This window comes from Lepidochelys kempii, chromosome 9, assembly GCF_965140265.1.
Source record: "Lepidochelys kempii isolate rLepKem1 chromosome 9, rLepKem1.hap2, whole genome shotgun sequence".
Taxonomy (NCBI): Eukaryota; Metazoa; Chordata; order Testudines; family Cheloniidae; genus Lepidochelys; species Lepidochelys kempii.
In genome coordinates this window covers 25,100,836-25,126,964 of record NC_133264.1, presented here as the reverse complement: position 1 = coordinate 25,126,964, position 26,129 = coordinate 25,100,836, and the positions used below count along the sequence as shown (strand labels likewise).

Here is a 26,129-nt window from a genome sequence, read left to right as displayed (position 1 = left end):
GTCTCTCCTCCCTATATGTCCCCCGGATGAGCTATACAGAAAGAGTTTTCAGGTCCTACTAATGCGGACAAGAAATAGTTTTGTGAGTGTTTGTGACACGCAATGCCAAAGGATACCCAAAATGGCAGAGCAGTCACACCACTTTTTCACCCTATCGCTCAGTCAATGGTCACTTCAATGGTCAATATTGTTAAGCCACACAGTTAGTGTGACTTGAAAGCTGAAACTATTTCTCAGGAGGCACCAAGGCAGATTCTGCCACCTTTACTTATGCTGAGTAGTATCTTGCTCTGCAAATAGTGTAGAGGAAATTGCTGGCCCTGTTAATAGTACCAGGGTTAGCATCTATTGGTAGACTAGAGCTGGGCAAAAGGCTTAGAGTTTTGATCTGTTTCTGAACCTCCCCAAAGTTAGGAAGTTTGGATCAATCAATCCAAAATGGATCTCTCTTACTGGGATAAGCCCAATCTCTGGATCTGGATCCAAAGTTCCAGGGAATTCAGATCCCAGTATAAGATTTCCACTCCATTAGTAAAAGCATTCTATAGTTAGAAAAAAGCCTGTTAACATTTCCCTATATCCAAGTGAACATGACTAAAGAACAATTCTGCATAGGATAGTCAAAGTCACATATATCAATCCCGTGGCTAGTGCAAGATTATTTCTGCCCTTGCTGCATTTGTAAACACTGAAACTGACTGTTAACACCTTTTTATCGTTAGTTTTGTTCTTGATACATTGTATGATCACAGCAATGTGTGGTTTTTAATGCAAAAATAATGACAAAGAAAAACAAGTGACCTACTTAATCTCACAAAATAAACATTTTTTCCCAAGCAGTTGGCATAATTAAGTACTATTCAAGGGCTTCCTGTTTTTCATTCACATATTTTGCACAAGCTCCAGAGTCATAATATTAATGAATGCTTTGAAATAGCATATCTGTTCCCTAGGAAATTAACACTGAAGTGAGACAAATTTTCATGAAGTTGCGTTATGCATTATGCATTCATGCATTTATCTAGAGTGAGGGATCTGTACAAAATGTAAAACAACATCAGAATGAGCAGACAGCAATCTTAGTGCTTGGTAGAAGGCATCCAACTGCATTAAAATGCTGCATTCATTAAAATCAGTATTCTATCATCCTAGTCCAAATTTTTTTGGACAATGCCTTGCATACATTCAAGAGGCTCACCAACATCAATATTGTCTAGCTCCAATGGGAATAGCAGTAAAATATTGTCAGATAGAAAGACTAGCTCTTGCGGTTGCAGTGCAGAGCCTAAAGCCAAAGGGCAACATGTGCCATTGTTATTTTTTTGCCTTGAAGCATTTTTATGCTGCTACTCCCCCTGAAAGCCAGTCAATATCTGTTTTACATTCCACACAGGGCTCCAGCTAGCATGCTAAAAATAGCAAGGTGGAAGTTGTGGTTTGGGCAGCAACTCAGGCTCTCAAGCCCAACCAGCCCTAGGTCTGAGCTCAGATGGCTACTCCGAGTCTTCACCAGAGCCACAACTTCCAGCTGCTATTTTTAGTCAGGGAGGGAGGGATGTACCAGGCAGGGAGGCATGTTCTACCTGCAGTGTAGATGTACCCTAAGAGCACTGGACGAGTGGACTGGAGGGCTCCCAATATTGTCACTGAACATGGGGATTTAGCAGCAGCTAATAGAGCTGGAGACTACATTGGACATTATTCTATCCTGTATAGTTACTATCCTTGTGTGTATGTTTTGATTTGATTTGCTCTAGCTGAGGGATATAGCACAAAATATTTTTGTCACGTGACTGGTTAAAAAAAATCAATCAGGAGAGTCCAAAAAAAATGGATCTATTAAAAATACACACTGTATCAGTTAACATTCAAAATCTACAAATGGGCATTTTGACACAAAAAGTAGGGACATTCCATTGAAAAATATTGGATTGGGAGAAACTTCTACAGGGAGAGAATAGATAAATGGTAAATATGGCACTGTCATTTCTAACTGTTAATTATAGAAATACTCAGTAACTATGACTTCCTTTCAGAACCATTTAGCAACATTGGATGCTTTTCTCCCCTTTAGAAAATAGAATGTTCTGAGTTGTAAATTACTTGTTAGAATTATGACCACTACCTGACATGAGAAGGGTTTTCCTTTATAAAGATTTATTGCAAATGCACGACAAGACAAATGTCTGCAATCACTGACTGCCACAAGTTCAACAGTAATTGCATTTGCTGTAACATCACTAAATATGTATCAGGTGCATAAAAATCTATTTTAATGATGTCTCCATGAATAATAATATCCTGTATTACAAAAGAAAAGAGGTAAAAGGTCTTTTACGTATCATGAAAAATGTGTTCACAGTGACAGCAAATTATACCTTAAACCCAAAATAAAGCTATCTTGCTCCCTTCAGGGAAGTTTTGTGTATTTTTGTAATTCACTCACTTGGTTTTCAACATAATGCAGAAAAAGCCCTTTTCTCAAAACCATGTGATGATGGAAGCCAAACTACTTATCCTGATATGTATGCAGTAACTACTATACTGACAATCAACAATTTAGCATATAACTACAAACATAGAAAACATCTCTGCTACTGTATTCAAGTTACATATACAGCCAATATCAAAAATACATAACAAAATACTTGGAAAGCAAGATTTTCTTCCACTTGTTGAATGCTCATTTCAGGATGGGAACAGGATGAACAGGAATGCTGGAAGAAGTCTATGTATAAGAACATTCCTGTTCACCACACTCGCATCCTGAAATAAGCACTCAACAAGAGGAAGAAAAAGTTACCATTCTATTTCATTTAAAGAGCGGAAGTCGATCTACAAGTTACTTGCAAATTTGAATGAATCCTAATGCTACAAATCTGTATTTCATGTATGGAAAGGCTTAAAATCAACATTAACAAACATGTAAATACAATTAAGATAGAAAACAGCTTTATGAATGAAACATCTAATCCTGAAAACACCTATTATTGGTGTTAGTGATTCCCACCGTCAATAGTCCCATTGACTACTAATGGCAGGAAGCATTATCCTAAGTAGCAATTCCAAGATGGTGTCCAAAAAGGTGGTCTCCTAAAATTCTCTCTGCAAGCAGCTAAAAGGTTTAGGGGGAAAAGCAATATATTTATTGAATGAATTGCTGAGCTCTGCTGATGTGCACAGAAGTGCAGAACTCTATTCTTAAAATTTACATGCATTACAAATACAGGACACTGAATGTTCAGATCTATTGCATGCAAATAATTCACATTGTCATTTCTGAATAAAAATACATACATACATAAGAAAGGATCACAGAATCTATTTACATAATTTTTGACAGGAAACGGCACATGAAGTCAAGACTAAATCATTAGCTTAAAATTGCATTTCTAAATAATTTAAAAGTCAAGGACTATACTTCTTGCTAAAAATCCTTCATTCAGTGAAATAGTTTGTAAACACTGAAGATGTACATGTATACAATTTACAGTCTCAGAAGGAAATAAATTTCTGGTTTATCATCACTGCTTGGCTCCATCTGCAAAACGGAATCATCTGTACAAAATTGGTCATTGCCTCCATAGCGCAAAGAAGTACATGCGCCCTCTGGTACACCTCGACCTTCCAGATCCTCCCCACTGAAGTCATTCAGGTATCTTGCTATGTAAGAGCCAGTGGAATGCCTGTTGATAACATGAGCTGATACTGATGGCTTGTTTCTTAGCACTACCCCTGCTATGCTGCTAGCATTAGAAAGTTTTTGCTTGTTGGCTTCTTGTCTTTCCTTAGCACGACTAGCAATATTGCGTACTCTGCTTTGACTTCTGGATGACAGTTTTCTGACCAATGCCTTGGGGCAATCATCATCATTCTGCTTAGAATACAAAGTTTGACAGTTGTCCTCCTGGTCAAAGGACACCAGTTTTCGCAATTGTTCTGTCAGAGTGTCTGTAGATTGTGGTCTCTTAGTTTTCATAGCTGCAACTTTCTTGTCTCTCATGCCAGATGTAATAAAGCTTCTACTTATGTATTTGTACTTGCTTTCAAAATTGCAGGAGATATCCTCTGATGTCAAGTCTCCCAGGCTCTTGGATTTGCAAGGACTAGGCTGTTTGACGACTGTAGTAGGAGGGTAGGGCAAAGTGTTCTTGGGTGTAGGTGAATGCATATTAAGTCTGGATCTTTGGGAGACATACAACAAATCATTTCGTGTATCTGAAGTTTGCAGATAATTATTATGCAAAAAGCCAACACTCTGAAATGCTGGGTAAGGAAAACTTTGATTTCTTGCAGTCCTAAAATTATTTGAATTATCCAGGGCAGCACTGTGAAGGTCCTCGTTAATTAAATTATTCCCAGAGATTCTCTCACAGTAGTATACTGAGTCCTGATTATGCTTCAGTTTCAAAGAAGCAGCAAGTTGGCTCATATCTTCTCTCTTGAATTCATATGCAGTTATCAGGAGGTCTTGGGAATCTCCCTCTACTTCCATAAGACTGCTGCCTGCTGAGGTTATACAAGCAGGAGGGTCAACTATTGTATCCTCCAAAGTGCAGGAACTGCAATCCTCAAGGGTTTCCCAATTTGTTCCACACTTCCTTTTGGGATTTGCTGTTAGCAAATGGAGAGAGGAAGTGCAGGGGGACACTGGAACGCTATTTTCCACACAGTCTGATTTCTTGCAAGCTGGTTCATCTATTGGTTTACAATCAGAGGCTGGTGAAAGAGATGCCTCATGGATAATTGTATACACAGAATACTCTGTTGTCTCAGGGCTGGAGAACATAGCAGTATCTGGTGTTGAGAATAATGGAGATTCAACAGATTTTACATTAGTAAAGTTTTGTTTAAGGGGGGTACTTAGATCAACAGTAAACATGTGTGGATGTGCCGACACCACACTGAAGGTTTGGTTGCTGGTGCCATGAAGACTTGAAACCACAGTCAGATTAGTTCGGTCATCTGTAACATCAAACTGTCCAATCAGTGCTGAGACAGAACTGCTCATCTCGCTCTCGTTTGTTAAAGAAACCTCATCTATGAGACGAGAAACATCACTATCTTGCAGAGCTGCAGTCGAGTGTAAATCGTAGATGTCAGAACAGATGGTGGAAGATATATCAGCCAGTGAAAAAGCGGTTACAGTACTGCTCATAATGACATCATATTTATTATTTTCAAACTCCTGTTCCTTTGCAGAAAGACAACTTCCTGCCGGTGTTTTTTTCTCCTCTTTACACCCTCCAGTCTCCTCTTCTCTCTTTTCATCTGTGTAATTTGTATCTTGTATTTTTTCTGTATCAAGGTCAAAAACTGAATCCTGCCTTATATGAACAGGTTCATTGGAAAGGTGACTTTTCTGATATTCTGTGGAGTGATTTGTCTCAGCTATCCCACTTACAAAGTTGAAGCTTTCTGCATGTTCATGTACAGGTGATTCTGTAGAACTGCCAATTCTGGCGTCACTCTGGGAAGTAGCTTTTTTATGCAGAGATGCAGAATTTGAAGAAGGTGCAGCTTGCTCAGGGGATGAAAAGATATGTTCTTTCCAGTTTGTTTGGTTCACGCTTGTACCATTGTTGCTATCTGCTAAATCAAATAAAAAGCACATTCGTTATACATGTTTTGTTTACTATCTGCTAACAACTATTTTGCCTTTAGACAGACAAATGGAGAATGTAAAATTAGTTACAATTGTGATAAGACTTAATTATGGGGTTGTGCAGGTTTAGTAAAAATTATTTGTGTGATATGAATAAATGGGAAAATATAGTTGTAGGCACTTCATTGAAGCTTCCTTTGAATGTCTATTACATCAGACACCTGATGTAATATTTGTTGTAAATAATGTCAATGAGGTACCATATTTTGTACATGTGGCATTACCTTCAGTTGTGTTCCTATTCAGATTTGTACTATAAAGAAGCATGGTAATAAAGACAGAACAAAACAGCTCTGTTAAACAACATAATATATCTGGAAACAAGAGGCATGTTTATAAGAACTCTGAGTAGAACATCAGATAGTTGGACCCCATGCATAATGTTTTTGGTAACAGTTTATGTGCAATTTCAGATTTAATTTGTGAGTCTCTAACAACATTTAACTTTCTAAACTTCTGCATTCATAAGAGAACTAGATTTTGAATTCCATGAAAGAATATATTTTACATGTTTCTACATTAGCTTATCAAATTCTGGTTACATTTCTACAACTATATAGGCTGAATCCTGCCTCCATTACTCATTCCTTACATAGGTAAGACCCCTGTTAACTTCAGCTACACTTTTACCTAACTTAGGGCTGGATATGTACAGCAGGAAATTGACCTTTTACGGATTACAGTTTCTAACATTCAACAGAAATAAGGTACAACTAGAAAAAAAAACCCAAAGAGTAAGGGCCTGGTCCCTCATTTATTGGACATTCAAAACTCCCAGCATTGGGGTTTATAGTGCACAGGCAATGCAGGATCAGTCCCCGAATTATAACAGTGAAAACATTCCTAATGTTCTCAAGACCAAACATATTAAGTTGAAAGTATCTCCACATACTGATTGAACTGATCCATATTTGATTTCTTTCTGTAGAGAACACAGCAAAATATACAGGGCCAAATTCAACCTTGGTGTAATTCTAGTAAAGTTAGTGAAGAATAATTTAGCCACAGTATTTTGCTGCAATGAGCCTTTGTTGGGTTCAGTTTAGCAGCCTGATGTTCTTTGCTTTCTGTAATGAAATACGGACAATTTGTAACCTGATTATTTCCTTTCTGGGACTGACCTCTCCCCTAGGCTGAAAAATTGGGGCTGAACCTCTTTTTCTACAAATACAATAGGCACTTCACACATGTGCATGTGTCTTTGCCACATCCCTTCCATCCTTGCTCAAGATAAGTACTTCCAAGGCTATACAGATATGTAAGATCCTTAGTAGCAGATAGACTATAACTAAGGATAAGATTTTATCATGTAGGTCATGGAAGTCACGGATTCCATGACTTTCAGAGACCTCCGGGACATTTTCTGCTTCAGCTTCAACCCTGTGCCCTTGGAGCTCTGAGCTGCCACAGAAGGCAGGGGCCGTGGAGCTCCGAGTCTCTTCCCCTGGAGTTTGGAGCCGCTGCAGGCGATGGGGGCCACTAAGCTCTGAGCCTCTGGCCCTGGAGCTATGAGCCACTGCAGGTGGTGGGCGCCTGGAGCTTTGAGGCACTGTAGGGGGGGGCTCTGGAGCTGTCAGCCACATGGCTGTGGCTGGAGCCCTCCCCATGTGGCATAGCTCAGGCTCTCAGTCCCCCCCACCTCCATGCAAGGCTTGGGCTTCATTTGTTGTAATCGCGCTCGCCCCCACCCCTACCCCCCGTTACTTTTATTAAAAGTCACAGTTGCGGACTTCCTTGAATTTTTGTTTATTACCTGCGATCTGTCTGTGACTTTTACTAAAAATAACCGTGACAAAATCTTAACCTTAACTATAACTTTTGAACAGCAATGCCTTATTCGATTATGTCAACTATGTACATGGACCCTGAAGAGGCCACTGTAAAGATTCCTAAGTAACTTACCTTGGGTGAGGCAGACTGAAGGGAGAGATCAGTGCCAGAAAGAAAATCATCAAGGAACAAATTTTCCATTCTGGACCTTGATCTTTCCCCCAGTGTAAGGCATCTGGGAAGGAGTGATCAATAGGGGAATATTCGTAGGGAGGGAGAGATAAGTAAAACACTAGAAGAAAGCTCCCCTTTTCTGTAAATTAGCAGTCTTCATCTATTTTGGGACCACTGCCCCTGAGCACCTTCCTAGCAAAGGATGTTTCTGCAGAGGAATGAGGTCCAGCCTTTAGTGTTTTATTAACGTAGTGATGGATGACCAGATGGTGATAGCATTACAGATTTCCTCTGTAATGGCTAATGCCCTTTGTCCCCACAGGCCACCACAGAACATGTTGAATGGACTCTGATCCCTTATGGAATAAGTTTATCTGTGGCTGAATATGCTTTGGTGATGCCACAGTTTATCCAGCTAGCTATGGAGGATTAGGGTACCTTCAGGCCCAATCATTTAGAGTGGGAGGAAACAATAAAGATAGAACAGTTCTGCGAAGATACATTTTAGTTGCTCTTCTTGCATCCAGCATGTGCCACACTTTATCTTATAGGCACTGAAACTTTAGGAGAAAAACTCCTTACTCTGTAGGGAAGGAGTTAGTTGTGAATTATTCTGGAGTATGACCCTAGAGATACAGTAAGTCCTCACGGAAGATACAGTAAGTTCAGTGTCTTTCAAGAGTAGAGGAGATGTGATTGTGACCAGGGAGCATGTCTTTATGGAAAGGAAATAAAAGGAACTGGGTGACGTCAGTTCACAAGGATGACACCTGTAGCACTGTAGTCAGAACCCAGATTCAGAAAATTGGCCTAACGGTTGTTTTGGATTGAGGTACTGGTCTCAGCTGGTCTCTCACAAGACTTGGAAGAGTCTGTGTTAGACACATTTTAACAATGCAGTGTGAGGTATGATGATGGGAGGATTTAGGCCCAAATCTAGGCCATCTAGCAGAAATCCAGAGGGCCTGGACTGTTTAGTTTTCAGGGCTGATCCATCCTGATGCTGGTAGGAGAATTTTATCCAAATTCTTACATAGGCCAAGAGGATGGAAAACTTGCACAAAACTAAGAGAGTCTATAACTGCTGAGGAGTATTCCATCTTGTTTAACGCTTGTCACTCATTAGCCAAACTGTGAGGTTCAGTAATCTGGACAGAGATACAAAAGTGGGTCAGAGAACAGGAGAGCCTGCCTGCTGGACCATGGAGTACATCCTGCCTGTGCAACAGCTCCACCAGCTCTGAGAACCACAGCCTTCTTAGCAAATTGAGGGTGATTAAAAAGGAGAAGGCCACAGTCATTCCAATCTTCTGAATCACTCTTCCGAGTACTGAAAGAAGGAGAAAGCGGAGAGAGGCTGATTCAGTCATTTGTGTCTATTTGTGTCACAATCTATTTCCAGTGACATTTTGTCTGGTTCCCTGGTGAAAAATAACCTCACCTTTGTGTTCTGGCTGAACATGAATAGGTCTGTTTCGGGGTGGCCTAGCTCCCTGGATATCAGCTTGGTTCATGGACCATTCTGAGCTGTCTATCTGCTGATAACTTAGCTTATTCACTTTTGTGATGTGGCCCATTTATGAGGATCACACCAGATCACTGTGTCTCTAGCACGTTGTTGCTTCACAGAACACTGAAGAAGCTTTGAAGTCCCTTCTAAGGATGTCTTCTATCTAGCTGCCTGTAGAGTCTTCAGGAATTACCACATCCTCTACCAGGGATGCCCATGCTGCAACAGCCTTCAGGCAGAAGAAGAGAGAACCTTTGAATTCTAGGACTCTGCAGAATTTCAGGGCTTGCTAACTAAGTCTTATCCTTTATTGGGATTTTCCCATTCTTCCCTAATGACTTATTTGAAGGAGGAATACAGGGGGATGGCAAACTTTGTTTTCATTTTGCTCACTGCTCCACCAGAATCAGCTTTTAAAAGCTAGGGACCAGATTCTGTTTCTTCCAAGAACGCAGGGAAGTAGGGCAAAGATGGCTTATGGCTATAGACTTTCTCTTGCTAGGAGCCTGGCTAAGCCTGCTCTAATTTAAGAGTGGCCGCAATGGCTCTGTAGGGTGCCAGTCCATAGCCAAGAATAACCAGAATGCAGGCACACTCTGGCCATGCCTTCTGCCACCGATATGGTCCAAGCATGCTTCCTGCATCAAGAACTGAAAAGGGAACTGAAAAGAGGGCAGCTCTTCACTATCTGAAGAAACCCCTTATTCCCTGAGGGGCCATTCCTGCCAGGTGAAGAGCCTTTTTATATTACTGGAACAGTATGAAGGGGCTAATCTGGCTTTCGTATTACAGTGCGTAAGACGGGAGTGCTGAACTGCTGCTCTGCACTGCCAAAAGCACCGAACCTGGAACAAGGGTGCAGGGGGTATGGCAAAGCCCTGGAGCCATGGAGGTGTCTGAATGGAGTATTTGCAGAACGAAAAGTGCCGCTCAGATGTTTCAGACTGGGTGAGAGCTCTGGATCAGGAACAAAAAGGTCTCAGACATCAATACCACACAATTACAGACTTTCTGGAACTATTCAGATGCTCGTTTGTGTCACCTGTTTGGCACACTGAGCTGGGTCTGCATTTCATTTGCCCAGGTTTTACACCAAAGGCCACTGGATTCACCCCAGTATATCAGATATCAAACTCAGGCCGAGTGGATTTAAATACTTTTGTGCTGAGTAACTTCAAGAATCAAAACATACTACATGTGAACGTTTATATTTAATCTAGGAATATAAAAAATAACTAAGATTCCAGCCTCGCCCACCATTTTCCACATATAATCCAGGTTTATAATTTTGAAAAGTTAATTTTAAAGGACAATGTCAAGGTTCCTAGATTCAAAATTTGACCTACTTTTTTCCCCTTTTACATCTGTTTGCAAAGTCCATGTTTTTCTTTATATACAAAACAAATGCTTTTCTTTCTTTCCAAAACAAATGCTTCCTGCTTTTTTTCCCTTGAATAAAAAAATTAAAAATACACAATGCCAGCTCTCATGCGTAAACTCACAGTAACAAACCCAGAGCTTGAAAATGATTGAAGAAAAAACAATTTTGGCAAGGATGTAGATTTCATCTTCAAGCTTCTAAAGGATACTTAAAAAATCAACTGCTAATAAACTAACTTTTTAAATCATGAAAAGAAACTTGACAAGTGTTCTTTAAGCAAATCTGTGGAAAATACTGTAATCCATTTGCCTAGTTTGGGGAGAGGAAACTTTTCTTGGGTTTCACTTGTCAGGATACAGGAAGAAGTTTAAAAATGCAAGTGACTGTTTTGTTGCATATCACTTTGATAAGCATAACAGTCATTTTACATCCTGTTGGGCTTGATCCTGCAGTCCTTATTCACATGAGTTCAATGGAACTACTCATATGAGGATTGCAGTACTGAGTTTAATAAAATGGTTTTAAAGCTACTGCAGTAAAAGTCACTTTGGAAGCATCTTACCAGAGGTATTTTCTTTTCTTTTGGTGTCTTTAACCGTTTCACATTCTGGGGAAGACAATCCCATCAGAAGGAATTTGTCAACTGGCATAGAAGCAGGACGTGCTTGCAAACTCCTGGTTGTACGCCTTATAACTCCTTCCTTGTCTTTCATGTCTGTTGGCTCAGAGGTACCGTCTTTAATTTCTGTAGTTTCCTGAAAGCCCATTTTGCTCTTTTTCCTGCCTTTTGCCGGAGCACTGGCTGTGCGTCGGAGAATTCGATCACCAATTGATCGTTTCCGCACGTAATGCCCATTGTTTTCAGCAGAATTGTGTTTAGGATTCTTGTTAAACAACCCTTTGAGTCCTATCAGCTGCCTATTCTGAAAACAAGAAAACAAACACATTCTTTAAGTTCAGCCTGTGATTTAAACTGCTATTGAATACATATGTGTGAATCATGAATGCAACATCAAAAAGCAAAGCAAAGCAAAAATTCACACCAACTAATTCACACATATTCAGACCAGGAAACAATCAGCACAGGTCACCATGAATTCGTGCATGTATGAATTCCCCCTCATTCGGAAGGCAGCCTGCCATAATTATTGTGGATCTTTACTAGAAGTTTCCTAATCAGAGCTGAGAAGATTGTAAGAAATGCTCTGTAGTGACAGGCTGCCCATTAACATAGAGTTTTATGACATGGGCCTGATCAAAGCAACATTTAAATATTTCAGACTCTTAATGAGGAATGAAGAGATATAGTAGTTATGGTACATCATGCGACTGGGAACTGTTTGATAAATCTGTGCCCAGCAAGTGCAAAGTGCATGATAATGAAGACTACCTTAGTGGCTCCTAGAAAGTGCAATATAGTATAACTGGGATTGAGGATTAAAGGACTCCACTGAAAGGAAAACAAATGCAAACATATTTGGCTAACGTTTTCAAGGCTGTGACACAAGCAAGCAAGATAGGTGGTGTAAGTAGTTCTCTATAGTTAAGTCATTTAAAATAGATTATTAGTCTTACACTAATCTCATTCAGATACACACTTCACTCGGTATCCTCGGTTATACAGGGTATGGAAAGTATTAAATATAGCTTGTAAAAAAAACAATACAGTCCATCATTATAGTAAGCATTTGGTGGCAGAGCAAAATTTTAAACAGAAAAGCTCAAGCCTTACAGGGTGTTTTTTAAATCCTCTCCTAGTGCTACCATTCAGCCCAATTATACTAGGAAATTACTCAGAAATTTTTTCCCCTTAACTCTGTCCTCTCTGAAGTGTATGTGAGCCAAACAGCAATCCCTGTTGAACGTCAGTGACATGGGATTTCACTTGTATTCACTTGTGCATCTGAATACCTACAGATCCTGTGAGCCCCTATACATTTTCTTCAGTCCTTTTAATTTTAATTTAAGATGGATTTAGTGTTGGTGAAAGATGCCAGACTGATCACTTTGGAGACTGAGGATCTCTGTGTTTCCACAGAACAGAAACAGCCCAGGCAGTGTCAATGCAAGTTGCTCAGCAATGGCCTCCACCCTTTGTTGAAGGGACCACTTCCAGAGGTAAGAGCAAGTAATTCAGTTCCCATGTGCATTCAATCCCACATATATGCTGAGACCAGAGTGCCAATTGTGGGGTAAACTCCTGTACACATGAATCTGGACTGACATCGCCAACTCATTTAACATAGGGCAGGATGTTTATGAAATGGTCACGAATTCAGTCACTGTTGATCGGACAGTGTTAAAACTGGTGACCTAGGCCCCATCTACACTCGCCTTTTCCCCTCAAATGTTTCCGCTGACGCAAATCTACTAGTTGGAGCAACTGCAGGGGCTCTAGTGCATACAAAGTGCTGGTGGTGTTGCTTTTAGATCTTGTTGTTTAGATCTGCTCTGAGCAGAGAGAGAGACTCTGAGCTACCTAATTCCTCTTTTCACACTCCTTAAAAAATAAATCTAAATATAGTCATTGAAATGAAAGTCCTTTTTGTTCTTGGTACCCCTCTCTGTTTTAATTATCTTATCTATGCCATTGACTTCTGGTAATTCTTTTAACCCCCTATTTATAGTAAAGAGTTGTACAGAGGTAGCTAACGCTGAAATAATGAGTAATGGACTGAGCTTTTGCTTTCATTTTAAAACTTGAAGTTTTAAAATTTTTCATCTGAAAAAACAGAAAAGCAACAACACTTCACATGCTAAAACTTAAACGGTTGAGAATTAAAATTGGAGTTTAAAATGTCTTGTCAAATACCCAGAACTAATGGTGTGACTACAGCTCTTGACAATTACTTTTTAAAAATAAAGTAACTTAAAATGAGCCTATAGGGATGTACATACTGTACATAGGTGAGAAATTAATATTAGGTGACAAAGAAAAGAGGATTCACTGTTATGCGTGCTAGGATTATGGCAATGATATTGCTTTGAGGTTAAAGAGATCTTCTGCAAGCGTCGGGCGGGGGGAATTTTATATTATGGGCCTTATTCTCCATCACCCTGTGCTTTGTGCAGTCATTTACATAAGGGCTAAGGGAGTGAAACTGCACTGGTGTAAATGATGACACAAGGTGCAGAGCAGTAGAGAATTAGGCCCTATCTCTCTTGTTATTGTTGCTGTTGTTTTGTATATTTTGCTTTTCTCTGAAGCGTTAGGTGTTAGCCCCTAGATTTGATAGACCACTGGTCTGATCCAATATAAAAAATGCCATGTTCCAAAATTGTAGGAATCAGTCAGAGCCCACATTAGTTCTACGAGGTTATACTGATGCATCTTAATCCATTGTTGCCAGCAGTACGATATAGAAACATTTGTAAAGTATTTATGTTCCCATGTATACCTACTTTTCCATAGATTTCATTGATTGTTATATGGACAAATATGGAGGCTTCAGTCAGTCCCTCTAAGTACACATGACGATAGCCTAATAAAATGAGAAAACAAAGTAACAAAGAATCAGCACTATGTATTTTATGTGCAGTTAGCAAGGCTGTCCATACAATGTCTTTTGCAATTATACATTACATATACAGTAACTCTGAGCAATTGTTTATTTATAATAATACAGTCCCCTTCCATAACACCTTCCATCTGAGAACCTCAAATGGCTTCACAAACATTAATGACTTTAGCCTTACAACCCCCTAGTGAGGTAAATAAGTATTTATCTCCATTTTACATTCTCTGCTTTAACTACAAAACTATCCTTCCTTCTATTTTCAACTAAATATCAAAGTCAAGTCAATGAGTGGAACTAACCAGGCACAAGACTGCTGAAGGCCACAGTTCTTTGTCCAACAAAATCTCGACCAATAGGATCATGGTCCCAAACAAGAAATCGAACCAAAGCTATTTCAGGCATGTGGATGGTAAAAGTGAGAGTTTCCTCCCAAACAGGGTTAAATCCTATGGGACAAACAGAATAGAAAGTCAGGAAAATACAAAAGCAGCAGCCGATGATGATGTCATTATCTGTGAAACACCAGAGGTAAGGAAACCAGCCACTCAAACAGACCTGATGCACAAGTGAATGTACATTATTTCCCATAAAATCCCTAAGAGTCACTAGCAGACAAATAAATGAAGAAGCTGCAACATAGCCATGTCCCTTCTCTAAGTGGGAGCTTTGCTTTGTGGTTGCTACATGGGAGTTGAGCTGTGTGCCTGGCAAGCCCAGAGGATGGAGTGAATAGCTACTAATGCAGTCTGTGTAAATTACAATGCACTATGATGTGCCAAGGCAGCTGTGCGAAGAGACCCATATGCAGAAAAATGAGTGGTATCTCTCTAGCAGCTTTTATGAACTACAGAAAGGGTCTGGATTGAGCATCTGGCAGAGAGTCTGCATGTGGCAGCATGGCAGGGCAGATTGCTGTGCTACTAGTGTGATAGGTCAAGCTGAGATGGGCCAAGATGCCCAGGAACTATCCCTGTGTTTCTCCACGGGACATTGCCATTCATGAGAATTGACAGCCACATCTCCCTGGCCGTTCCACTCTGTTGCTAGCCTTGTGTCCCATAGGAGCTGATGTGGCAGAGAGGCTTCTATGGCACGGTTTGTTTTCATTTTGTTTCTCATTATTTGTATATACCATGCATGTATGTACGATAGGTACTAGGGACTTCTACCTAAAGGAGACATAAGCAGAGTCCAGGGAAAAGAGAGATTGTGAGGAAGGCATTCTCCCTTCTCAACCACTCCATTATCTTATTTTTCCCACTCCTGCAATTTTTGGCTAGAAAGCAAAATTTTAAAGCTCAAGATCCAAGAATATATCATCCATCAAAAGATAGTCACTTGGTTCCATGTGCTATCAAGCTTTGCAGTCTAACACTGATGTGAAAAAAAATTAATACAGGATCTGACTGATATAGTTGACTGCAGATACAGAATTTTTCTTAACCATTTTGTTTTTCTTGGTTCTGGTGTTGGTCGTCATCTTACCTGCAGACAGCTTTTGTCATGTCGCTGTTTCCATGATTCTACCGTGAGCAGGTCAGTTACTACTCACACATGCCCTCTTCCCAGGACTCTTCTTAAAAATTGAAGGGTTAACCTTGTTTTCTTCTCCTCTCACTAGCTAGGAAATTCCAGCCCATTCTTCACTCTAAAGGGACTGTGGGCTTGAATACGTCATAACTATGTTACCTGCCTAATTAAGGACCGGATCCTGCCACCCCTTTCACATGCTATGTAATAACTTACCCTGCAAACTGTCCCATTTTAATCACTATGGGTACCTTCACCAGTGTTAGTGTTCAATGGGACTACCAGCATAACAAGGTATTACTATAGTATTACTTGACAGGAGGCAAGCATGTCAGAATCTGTCCCTAAGAGTATAATTCAATAACCATTGGAGAGAGAATTACACATAGATGTAGCAGAGAAGACTAGACCCCAAAAGACTAAAATATTCAGGGCCTGACTCTTATCTATGCCCTGTTGCCTCTATATAGCTTTGGTGGGGTAAAAGGGCCATAAAGGGGGAGAAAACAGCCTCAGGAAATGTTCTCTACACAAGGAGACCCTCTGGCAAGAGAAGAGCTGGCAGAGTAGCTCTGTGCTAGCCTCCTCCATGTCCCTAGGTGTATGCCAGGAACAAGTCAACAATAATTTATAGTCAAATACTATCAAAAACTGCAGACCAAGCTAAAAATCAGCAAGGAAATTTCACCCTTGTCAATCACTAGAAGGTAATTCTCAAACTCATCAGGGACATAATAACATGGAGAAGGATCAGAATATCACACAAGGACAATCATGAAAACTGGAGTTATAGAAATGGGATGAAATTGAATGGTGAAAAGTGTACGGTCATGCACGTAGGGACTAGCAACAAGAATTTTTGCTACAAACTTGGGATTTATTGGTTGAAAGTGACAGTGGATGAGAAAGACATGAGTATATTGGTCAACTATAGGATGACTATGAGCCGCCAGCGTGATGTGTCCATGAAAAAGCCTAATGCAATCCTAGGATGCATCAGGCAAAGTATTTCCAGTAGAGACAGGGAAGTGTTATTACCATTGTACAAGGCCCTGGTGAGAACTCATCTGGAATACTACATGCAGTTTTGGTCTCCCATGTTTAAGAAAGATTAATTCAAACTGGAAAGGATGCAGAAAAAGGCCACTGGGAGGACCAGAGGAATGGAGAACCTGCCTGACACGAGGAGACTTGAGGAGCTTGACTTGTTTAGCCTAACAAAAGGAAGTCTATGGGAAGATATGATTGCTCTCTATGAATACATCAGAGGGGCAAACACCAAGGAGGGGGAGGAATTATTTAAGTTAAGGGACAATGTTGGACAAATGGATATAAACTGGCCTTCAACAAGTTTAGGCTTGAAATTAGACAAAGCTTTCTAACTATCAGAGGAGTGAAGTAACTGGGTCCCATAACACAATTGTTATTGGAGTGTGGAAAATTCTGAGTCTAACCACTTCCTAACTTGGTTTGGCTGGCCAATATGGACATGGCAAACCATGCCTGAATAACTGCATTATGTAGCGCCCTACATTACAGCATAGTATGGCCCCATTTACATTGGTTGACCAAACCATATTAGCATGTCTAAGCATGGACATGTTTTACACTTTTAAGAAATTTGGGCTAAACACAGTTTCTAACACACTTTTGTCCAAACCGTATCAGCAATGGCCAGCTGAAACTGATTTTGCTGGAATTGATGTTAAACACAATTTCTCAGAATGATTAAAAACCCTGTATAGGTGGGGCTTAAACCAAATGAGAAGAAAGTCCATGCAATCCCTGAAGGATTAGTAGGTCAGCAGTTGTCACCCCAGCATTCCACAGCTCGCCTCTGCATTGATCTAGCAATATGTTTTTCATTATTTGAAAATATGGTTGTACTTCATATTAAGGGTACATTTATAAATAACTTATAAAAGGCTAATAAATGATTAATAGAAGTTATAAGCATATTATAGACATGAGGAATATGTTTTATTGATGATTCTATGTCAGTAAAGGTTTTATAGATAGTTATATGCCCTTATTTTAAACAACTTTTTGACCTGTTTATTAACTGTTTATAAACTATTGATAAATATTGTTTTATTATAAAGTGTGACCAAAAAATACTATGTTCGTCACTCTTTGCATCTCTGGTAAATTATTCTGTGTACCTCTAGTCATGCATAATTATTCAATAATTTACTATAGAAAAGAGGAAGGAGGGTACGTTATCTTACCATTGTCATCAACCACTCTGGTCTGGTCTTTACAGCAATCTACAGGTAACCCAATAATTTCCACCTCGACAAAAGGATCTATTATCTATTTTAAAAAACAACAATTTAAAAGCAACTCATTGTTATATATACAGGATTATTTTCTATTAAACTCTCAAATAAATGCACATTTGATTGCTAAGTCACTGCTCAGTGTGATTTTCCCAGTAGTGTGATTATGGGAAATGCCACAATAGACTACAGGATGATGTAGGTTTCATCACTGCTGTTTTGTGACACTGGGATATGTGGCTAGGTAGAATAAACTTTCAGATCAGTGCTAACAGCTAAAGAAATACTAACCAGCAGAATATATAGAATACAGGGATTGTGGGAAAAATGCAGATCTAATGTGCAAATCCTGAACATCTGAAAATTACTGGCATATTTTAATTTAAGAGAAAAACTCTCTTTAGAACAAATGCTGCCATGTCACTCCTAGGCGTACTATGGCAGCTATAGTGGAAAAAAATATTTAGTATCACTCAAACTACTTTACCTCCCCTCTGTCTCCTAATACTGAATCTGGAGGTTTAGGTAGTTGCTGTCCACTAATGACTTTGAGAATAAGCTGCTTTTTAGAGTTGGCAGGAAGTGGATCACCGGAATAAGGGTTGAATGTACCTAGAAATTTGCAGAGAATGAGAAAAAATAAAACCCTTAATATTAGAAATCCTATACAGGAGAAAAAAACAGAACTTCTACCCTCCCGAATGCATAGAATAAATAACATCATATAATCACATGCTTGACTGGGCCTCCAGTCTATAACTTAATTTCTAAGAATGACATTTGCCCTGATGCAAAGGGCTCATTCAAGGACCAATAACTACATAGGCCCATTTTACGAGAATGATCCTACCAGTTCCAGTGTTAATCTGGCTCAAAGAAATAATGTGATTTTAAAATGATGGTGGCGAACCAAAACCCTAAACAAATAGAAATGTGCTCACTGTATGAGCATAAGGATAACTGATTCCTGTTCTAGAAATACAAGGACGCCTATTGATTTCAGTGACAGATCAGGCCGTAAAAGCTGACTGCTATGGGGTGTTAAGTCACTTCAACTCCCAAGTTGCTCAGGCTGGTCTACACTTTGTAGGAGGGACCCAGCATATCACAAGACTGGGTGCTAATAACTTACCTAGATTAACTCTGAGAGATCATATTAGAGTATTTACATATTCATAAAGTTGGCAGTCATTTTTTTAAGGTTGATAGCAAACACTGCAAATGTGCCTTTCATTAATCATTTAAAAAGTCAGCTGCAAACCAAGTTAATTATTTTATATATGTGTCAAAAAGCTCCCATGCAAGTTCTTGTTTTAATTCCTTGTTTTATTCTAGATATTTAGCTCTAAATGCAAAATAATGGGAAACTGACTGCAAAGTCATTTTCTAAAATAACTGATATAATAATAATAAATGTGCAGTGTGACATTACCTTTGCACATCTGCTGAGGTTTGAGGACATACCCACAGTTGCCATTAATCCTGAATTTTGCTTGATTAACCTGCATCACGCGCCCATCAGACTGGTAGTTTAATGCCACTGTTGAATTAAGAGATTTAGGAATCATTGATAAGTGTAACTGTAACTTGCATTTAACATAAAGCCCATGTGAAAACATTACATACATAAAACACCTACCCAGCTGGCAACCAGCATTCCAGTATGGTATGGGGTTGAAATTGCTGGAGTCAATCCGATATGCAGATGGATAGATTCTGGTGAGCTGTTTCTGGTTGTAAAGTATAAATTGCTCAGACTTCTGCTGCACTACCTGGTGGGCCCTTGTTTCACTGAATGATAACACATTTCCCATAGTCCCTATGAGTTTATAGTTTAAAAAAAAACAAGAATAACAACTGTGAGACAAATTGCTATATTCACAGGTCAGTTACACTGGTGTATCTCTAGAGTAATTTGGACTGACATCAGTGGAGTTAGTCTAGATTCACAGATAGATTATCATCATACCTCTTACAGCTGGAGATCAAATGGAAAAGATATACAGTATAGCCTCTAATTCCCATTTGGCAATATTCCTAAACTGTGTTGAGTTCAATAAAGCTGATGTATAATGAACAAACTCTTTCCATACGTATGATTACGTTCTCCCTCATCCTACCTCCATATACCCATGACACCTTTCAGCTGCCTCCTGACAGCCTGCAAATCCCCTCGGGCTTTGACAATCCTCTTCCACACACCCCATCACTCCATAAATCACTGTATGGACCAGAAAGCTGGGTGAAGTTCAACCTTCCAAGCCAGGGCCAAAGAAGAAGCTAGGGAATTCAGGCTCCACCATGTCTTGCTGGCACTGGAGTCAGACAAGAACATGGATGTGGAATCAGGAATGGAACTCTGGCTGGCAGGTTGGATTTATGTGTGGGGGTTGTGGAGCCCCTGGAAGGACAGATCACATAGACCTCAGAATAGCACTGCCTTGCTCTTATGCTCTTTCTGTAACCTTGCCCCACCTTACCTGCAAGTGTGTGCCACAAGGTCTTTCCTCTACAGGGATTTGGGCAAGGGCTGGAATGGGACGGAATGGACCAAGGCACCAACCTCCATTTGCAGGACTGTCCCTTGCTCGGCCTCTTGCTTTCCAGGCTTATGTGGAAAACCAGGCAGGAGTCAATGTTAATTGAAAATGCATCATATCCTGGAAAGCCCCAACCAGAACTGTTGGTAAGAAGCTACAGAGGACTCAGACAATGACAGCATGGCTAAAATCTTGCTGAAGCCTTGTAGCCAGGGGGAGAGAGTAATCAGCTCAGCCCCACAGAAAGTCAGCTCCTTCCTCTATGGATCTGGGGATGCCCTTCGCTGTGGATCCCCCAGATCCATGGGAGGAGAATGCCTATGCAATCCACAGTCTCCTAAATTCATTCCACTAGAGGAAATATTTGCATGAAAGCTTGGGTTTTCATTTGGGGCCTAAAACATTATCCTGATTCTCACTTTTCCCTAAGTCAGTAGGCATTGTCCTGCACTCTTACATAGCTTGTCTCTATGGCTGAAGTGCTTTTGAATGTAGGTTCATAATTCTCTGCATAGTATTTTTTTAAAGCAGAAATAACCCTTGCACTTGAATGTTTTTTCTATCTTCCATATAGAGACAGAGACTCTAATTAAACAGAGCCACTGAGCAGTATCTGTCACTTTCAGATATTTAAAGCTGCTCAGTGGCATAATTCGTCTTTGCTTATATTACTGTTCTGGGAGAGTTGAAAAAGGCAGTAAAAATTGATACAGAAATTAAGAAATGTTTGCAGCCAATAGAAAAGCATTTATATTCCTTTAAAAGAACAAGGGTTCACTTTCAGCACTTAGGAAATGAGGAGCTGATCTAAAAGACTAGACCTGTGATCCACAGCTAGACCTCTGACAGTAACCAGTACCAGATACGTCAGAAGGGGGTGTCAAAAGCCTTAATAGTGATTGTGGAATAATCTGGTCATAGGACAAGTTTCTTCCAAGCCCTGTTAGTTAGTTGTTGTCTTGTGCCCTGAATCATGAAGGTTTAGTTCCCCTATAAAAACGTTTAGCCTATTGTTGAAACTGTTACTCATATGAACATCTAATCCTAGTAAAAATGCTACTAAGCTCTTGGACTCAACGACATCTTGTGGCAATGAGTTCCTCTAGTTTATTAGGCAATGTGTGAAGAAGTATTTTCTTTAATCAATTTTACATCTATTGTCTTTCAGTTTCACCAAATGTACTCAAGTCCTTGTTTTATGTGAAAGGGTAAATTGAAGCACCCAGTCTACCACCTCTATATCAATCACACCTCCAATTATTCATCTTCTCTCGAAAGGGACCCAGTCTTTTCAATCTTTTTTTAATGCAGAAATCTTTCTTCTGAGCATTTTTGTCTTTTTTCTGAGCTACAGTGACCAGGACTAAGCACAGTATTCTAGGTGGAGATGCCCAACATGAGAAACTCTAAAGGGGCCTGATTTTCAGAAAATACTCAGCATTCAGCATCTGAATGTCAGACCCAAAATTCACCCAAAACGACTAGTCACTTTTAGGTTTCTTGGCCTGAGATTCTCTGCAATGCCTTTATCCTCCTTAATTGCTCCATTTACTCACTGGTAGTCCGAAAGCCCATATATTCCCATACAAGCTGACATACACATAGAATTTCTTGTTTGTTTTTACATCTTTGGCTATCTGCTCTTCAAATTCCATCTTAGCCCTGTCAATTTCCATTTTCCCTTGTCTAATAAAACAACAGTAAGCTCTTTGGGGCAGAGACTTGTGTACCTCTATACAGCACCTAGCATAATGGAGTCCTGATCCCAACTGCGGCCTCTGGGCACTACATAATATCAATATTAAATAATAGTACATACTGTTATAATAAAAGCTAAGATAAATCTCATAATACTGTGAAACTATACAAGCTGCTCCTGGAAGAGTCTGCATTCCCAGAATCACGCAGGGAGAAGATTACTAAATTATGAAGCTCACAAGGAAATTGAAGAAACACGGGAGGGCACATTTCTCTGGGGAAGAAAAGGAAGGTGTTATATTGTCTTTCACATGGACAAAGATAGATGGCAAGAACTGATGAGCTACCTGGTCAACTTTTAAAAGTTCTCTGAAAATAGAGGAAACTTAAGACCATAGGCATGTGTCCCATCCAAATATATAATCAAGTGAAATAACAACATTTATATAAGTAAAATCTACATTCCCAGTCTCACCATCATCTACTATATCTTGGGCTGCCACAGAGTTTGTGTACACCACTAAATCAGAAAGAGCACGGCACAACTTCATGGTTTTTCTCCGGCGGCCCAACCTGTTGAGTAACGTTATATATTAAAAACAAAGCCGATTTTTATTTTTAATACTTAAAAATTATTTAAATCTCTCTCCTGTAATTCCTTTTCACAATTTATCAAAAAATTAATTCACAGCTGAGCACGGTTATATCTATTTATACTATACTAACTATAGCTATTTCCTAACTGAAAAATAAGTTTAAATAGCAAGAAATAAAGGAAAGGCAAGAGGCTTACTAAACAGGATTTGGGGCAATCTCTAAGATTATGGTTCATTCCACACCCCTGTTTCTCTCTCTCTCTCTCTCTCTCTCTCTGTCTTTCTCTCACACACACACACATACACATTCTAGATATCCTGTTATACTAACAAAAACAAGGTGGGCAACCAGCTTTAGAAAAAACATCAGCAAAAGGGATATTTTAAATGCAATAAATGCATACTTGAAAATGCATTTATTCCATTCTCAGCTGTAATGAACTGGGAGAGGCTATGATGTGCTTTTATTCAGTCTATTTTCATGTAAAATTGACTCCGGCTTTTTTTCACTAGCAAAGTATTGCTGCACCATTTCTATTTAATTTAAGAGTCATTATTATTTGTATTTCACTGAAACACCATGTAACTCAGTATTTTAAGGAAATACATTTAAGGAAATACATACTTTAAGGAAATACATTTCAACAATGCAGGCGACACAACAGATTTGCTATTGAGAACTGACTTAGGTCACTGAGATGGCATAAAGCATAATATGGACATTTAATGGCAAACATGTCTCTAGTTTTCAATGAAGTGAAAAATTGTGGGGATTTCTGACCTGTACAACTGCCCAGTTTCCTTTCCAGAAGAATTTTTCTGACTTTCTTCATCATCAGATGTGCTATGAGATTTGGACCTTGATTTGACAGCTTTCTGTTGGGGAAATCAATGAATCCATCTGCCATGTAAATCCACCACACTTTACTGACATTAAATGAAGTTTAAGATGTCCCAAAGGTGCACAAGGTGACCTGACTGGTATTTTATATATCTCATTTCTATGATTAAAAAAAATAACAGATCTGGTTTCGATTCAAAATATGCAATGGCCATCATCTTACTGTCTCAGTGTAATGTATTAGAGAACATGGGGCTACATTCTTGCTGGCAACTCTGCAAATACAGGATAAGAGATGGCCAAGATGGGATCTGTGGGGTCAGCTCTTGTGCCCTGATTTTTACTCTCACAAAATCCAAGGTCTTCACACCCCACAGGCACTCCATGGATTAAAGCAGCAGTGTGGCAATCTGGGACAGGGTTTATAGGCATCATCCATGTGAATCCCACCTCACCCTTGGACCCACTATCACCTTACACTCCTCCTTCACTTGCACTATACTTTTGGTACCAATAACCTGCATGTGTGCTTTTGCAAAGGCTAATGAGGCCAAAGAAGAAGGCCAAAGAAGAAGCTAGGGAATTTTATAGGTGGGGGACAAAAATGAGGAGAGTCAACATTTGGCCTGTAATAAAACCAAAGTTATGACTGCTGTTTCCACTAAACTAGTATTGGTCATATTGGGTTTCTAATGTACCATAGTATATCTAATAACAGCAAAAGATCTTTAATAGACAGCAACACAAATACAAAATGCATTGCTTCCAGCTATGACTTCTGCGCCATTTATAAGAGAAGATTAACAAATGCTTTCACAAAGAATTGAACAAACAGTCTCCAGGCAAAATTTTCAAACATCTTAAAGTTTGTTTCTGTTTTATGAGCCACACAGGATAGGAAAGGATCAAAAGATTCTAATTCCATACAATATACAATAAAATTTCTATCTACAATAAAAAGGCTAATATTTCTCTTTTCATAAGCATCTCTCTTTTAAATAGCAATAATGATTGCCAGCTGTAGCTTTTGTGATGCCAACAAGTAGCCAGTTTACTGAAAATATCTTCTCTACAGTGTAGTCTCTCCAACCTTTGATTTCAACATTCTTACATATTCAGTGACATTATGACTGCAGTTCAAAGAGCTCTTTAATTTCCCCTCTCAGTATTAAGTGGCTACTGTGTAAGTGAGAAGCCCTTTTCCTTTCTCTCGCAGATTACTCCTATTACATTCCATCTGAACTTCACAGATTTTATTTCATTTAATATGGTATACTAATAATGACCATAACTGAGTTGATCCTGCTGTCCTCTGTGCTGAAATAGAATGATCAACCCTTTTGTAGATTATGTATGCTGTTTAGTCTTAAATCTAGGGGCCTGGGAGTCTGTACTCCTGAATTTGACTTACAGCTCTGTTAATGACAGGTTTCAGAGGAACAGCCGTGTTAGTCTGTATTCGCAAAAAGAAAAGGAGGACTTGTGGCACCTTAGAGACTAACCAATTTATTTGAGCATGAGCTTTCGTGAGCTACAGCTCACTTCATCAGATGTTTACCGTGGAAACTGCAGCAGACTTTATATACACACAGAAATCATGAAACAATACCTCCTCCCACCCCACTGTCCTGCTGGTAATAGCTTATCTAAAGTGATCAACAGGTGGGCCATTTCCAGCACAAATCCAGGTTTTCTCACCCTCCACCCCCCCACACAAATTCACTCTCCTGCTGGTGCTAGCCCATCCAAAGTGACAACTCTTTACATAATCAAGTCGGGCTATTTCCTGCATAGATCAAGGTTTTCTCACATACCCCCCACCCCCATACACACACAAACTCACTCTCCTGCTGGTAATAGCTCATCTAAACTGACCATTCTCCAGTTTTAAATCCAAGTTAATGACTCACTAAGTGAACCTGATGTAGTTACTTAACCCTGATTTCCAAAGTTCCAAATTTTCAAAGCATTTACATTTAATACACTTGTAAGTATCCTGATTTTCACAGGGGCTGTGCACACACAGCTTCCAATTAGGTCATTTATTTAGGAGCCTAAATTTAGATTTAGGTAGGTAATTTTAGGTACTAATATTTAAAAATATTGGCCTCAATCCCCTGTGCCTCAGTTTACCCTTTTTCACAGTGTATCCACTTAAAGCTACCCAGCAATCTGTTCTGTTGTGAGAATTCATTAATGTCTGCTTAGAGTTTTGAGAGTCTCAGTTGGAGGTCTCTGTACATGTGAAGAATATTACTACTACATATCCTCCTAAGCATCCTTTTGGCTGCCTGCATGGAAAATGACAGTGTTCTAAGAGTTAAGTTATTCTAAGTCTGTCTTGGTCTGTCTGCAATAGTCATTAAAAATAATAATACTCTGCCTTATTTATTTCAGCAATGATATGAAGTAAATGGGGCATCCAACTGGCTACATCCAATTAGAATAATTAGTTGAAGTAATTAAATTATTAAAACATTTTCCACTCCTCAGTGTAGCCAGTACTTTCAGTTTTTTAGCAACTGATTTCTTTATCTGGCATCCCAGTACAGAGCATTTATTCTCTCATCGGTGTACACTGGATTCTAATGTGTAATGCCCATTAGCGTGTATGTTACTTGTAGAAA

The 26,129-nt window shown here is 39.4% G+C and overlaps 1 protein-coding gene across 5 annotated transcripts in view; it reads right to left on the bottom strand.

The window, feature by feature from the left end:
* Nucleotides 1–1,862: 1,862 nt before the first annotated feature.
* PLCH1 (phospholipase C eta 1) overlaps nt 1,863–26,129 on the bottom strand; it is a 163,049-nt gene continuing 138,782 nt past the window's right edge. The window contains exons 14-24 of one of the 5 annotated variants that reach the window (XM_073359623.1): nt 23,443–23,537; nt 22,541–22,638; nt 19,467–19,646; nt 19,260–19,367; nt 18,315–18,439; nt 17,777–17,861; nt 14,318–14,464; nt 13,903–13,982; nt 11,891–11,950; nt 11,063–11,423; nt 1,863–5,592 (exon numbers count right to left, since the gene is read on the bottom strand). In XM_073359623.1, coding sequence (XP_073215724.1) covers nt 3,488–5,592; nt 11,063–11,423; nt 11,891–11,950; nt 13,903–13,982; nt 14,318–14,464; nt 17,777–17,861; nt 18,315–18,439; nt 19,260–19,367; nt 19,467–19,646; nt 22,541–22,638; nt 23,443–23,537 — 3,444 coding nt within the window. In that variant the 3' untranslated portion in view covers nt 1,863–3,487. The remainder of the gene's footprint in view (nt 5,593–11,062; nt 11,424–11,890; nt 11,951–13,902; nt 13,983–14,317; nt 14,465–17,776; nt 17,862–18,314; nt 18,440–19,259; nt 19,368–19,466; nt 19,647–22,540; nt 22,639–23,442; nt 23,538–26,129) is intronic. The other 4 variants (XM_073359627.1, XM_073359624.1, XM_073359625.1 and 1 more) reach the window with 4 other exon arrangements.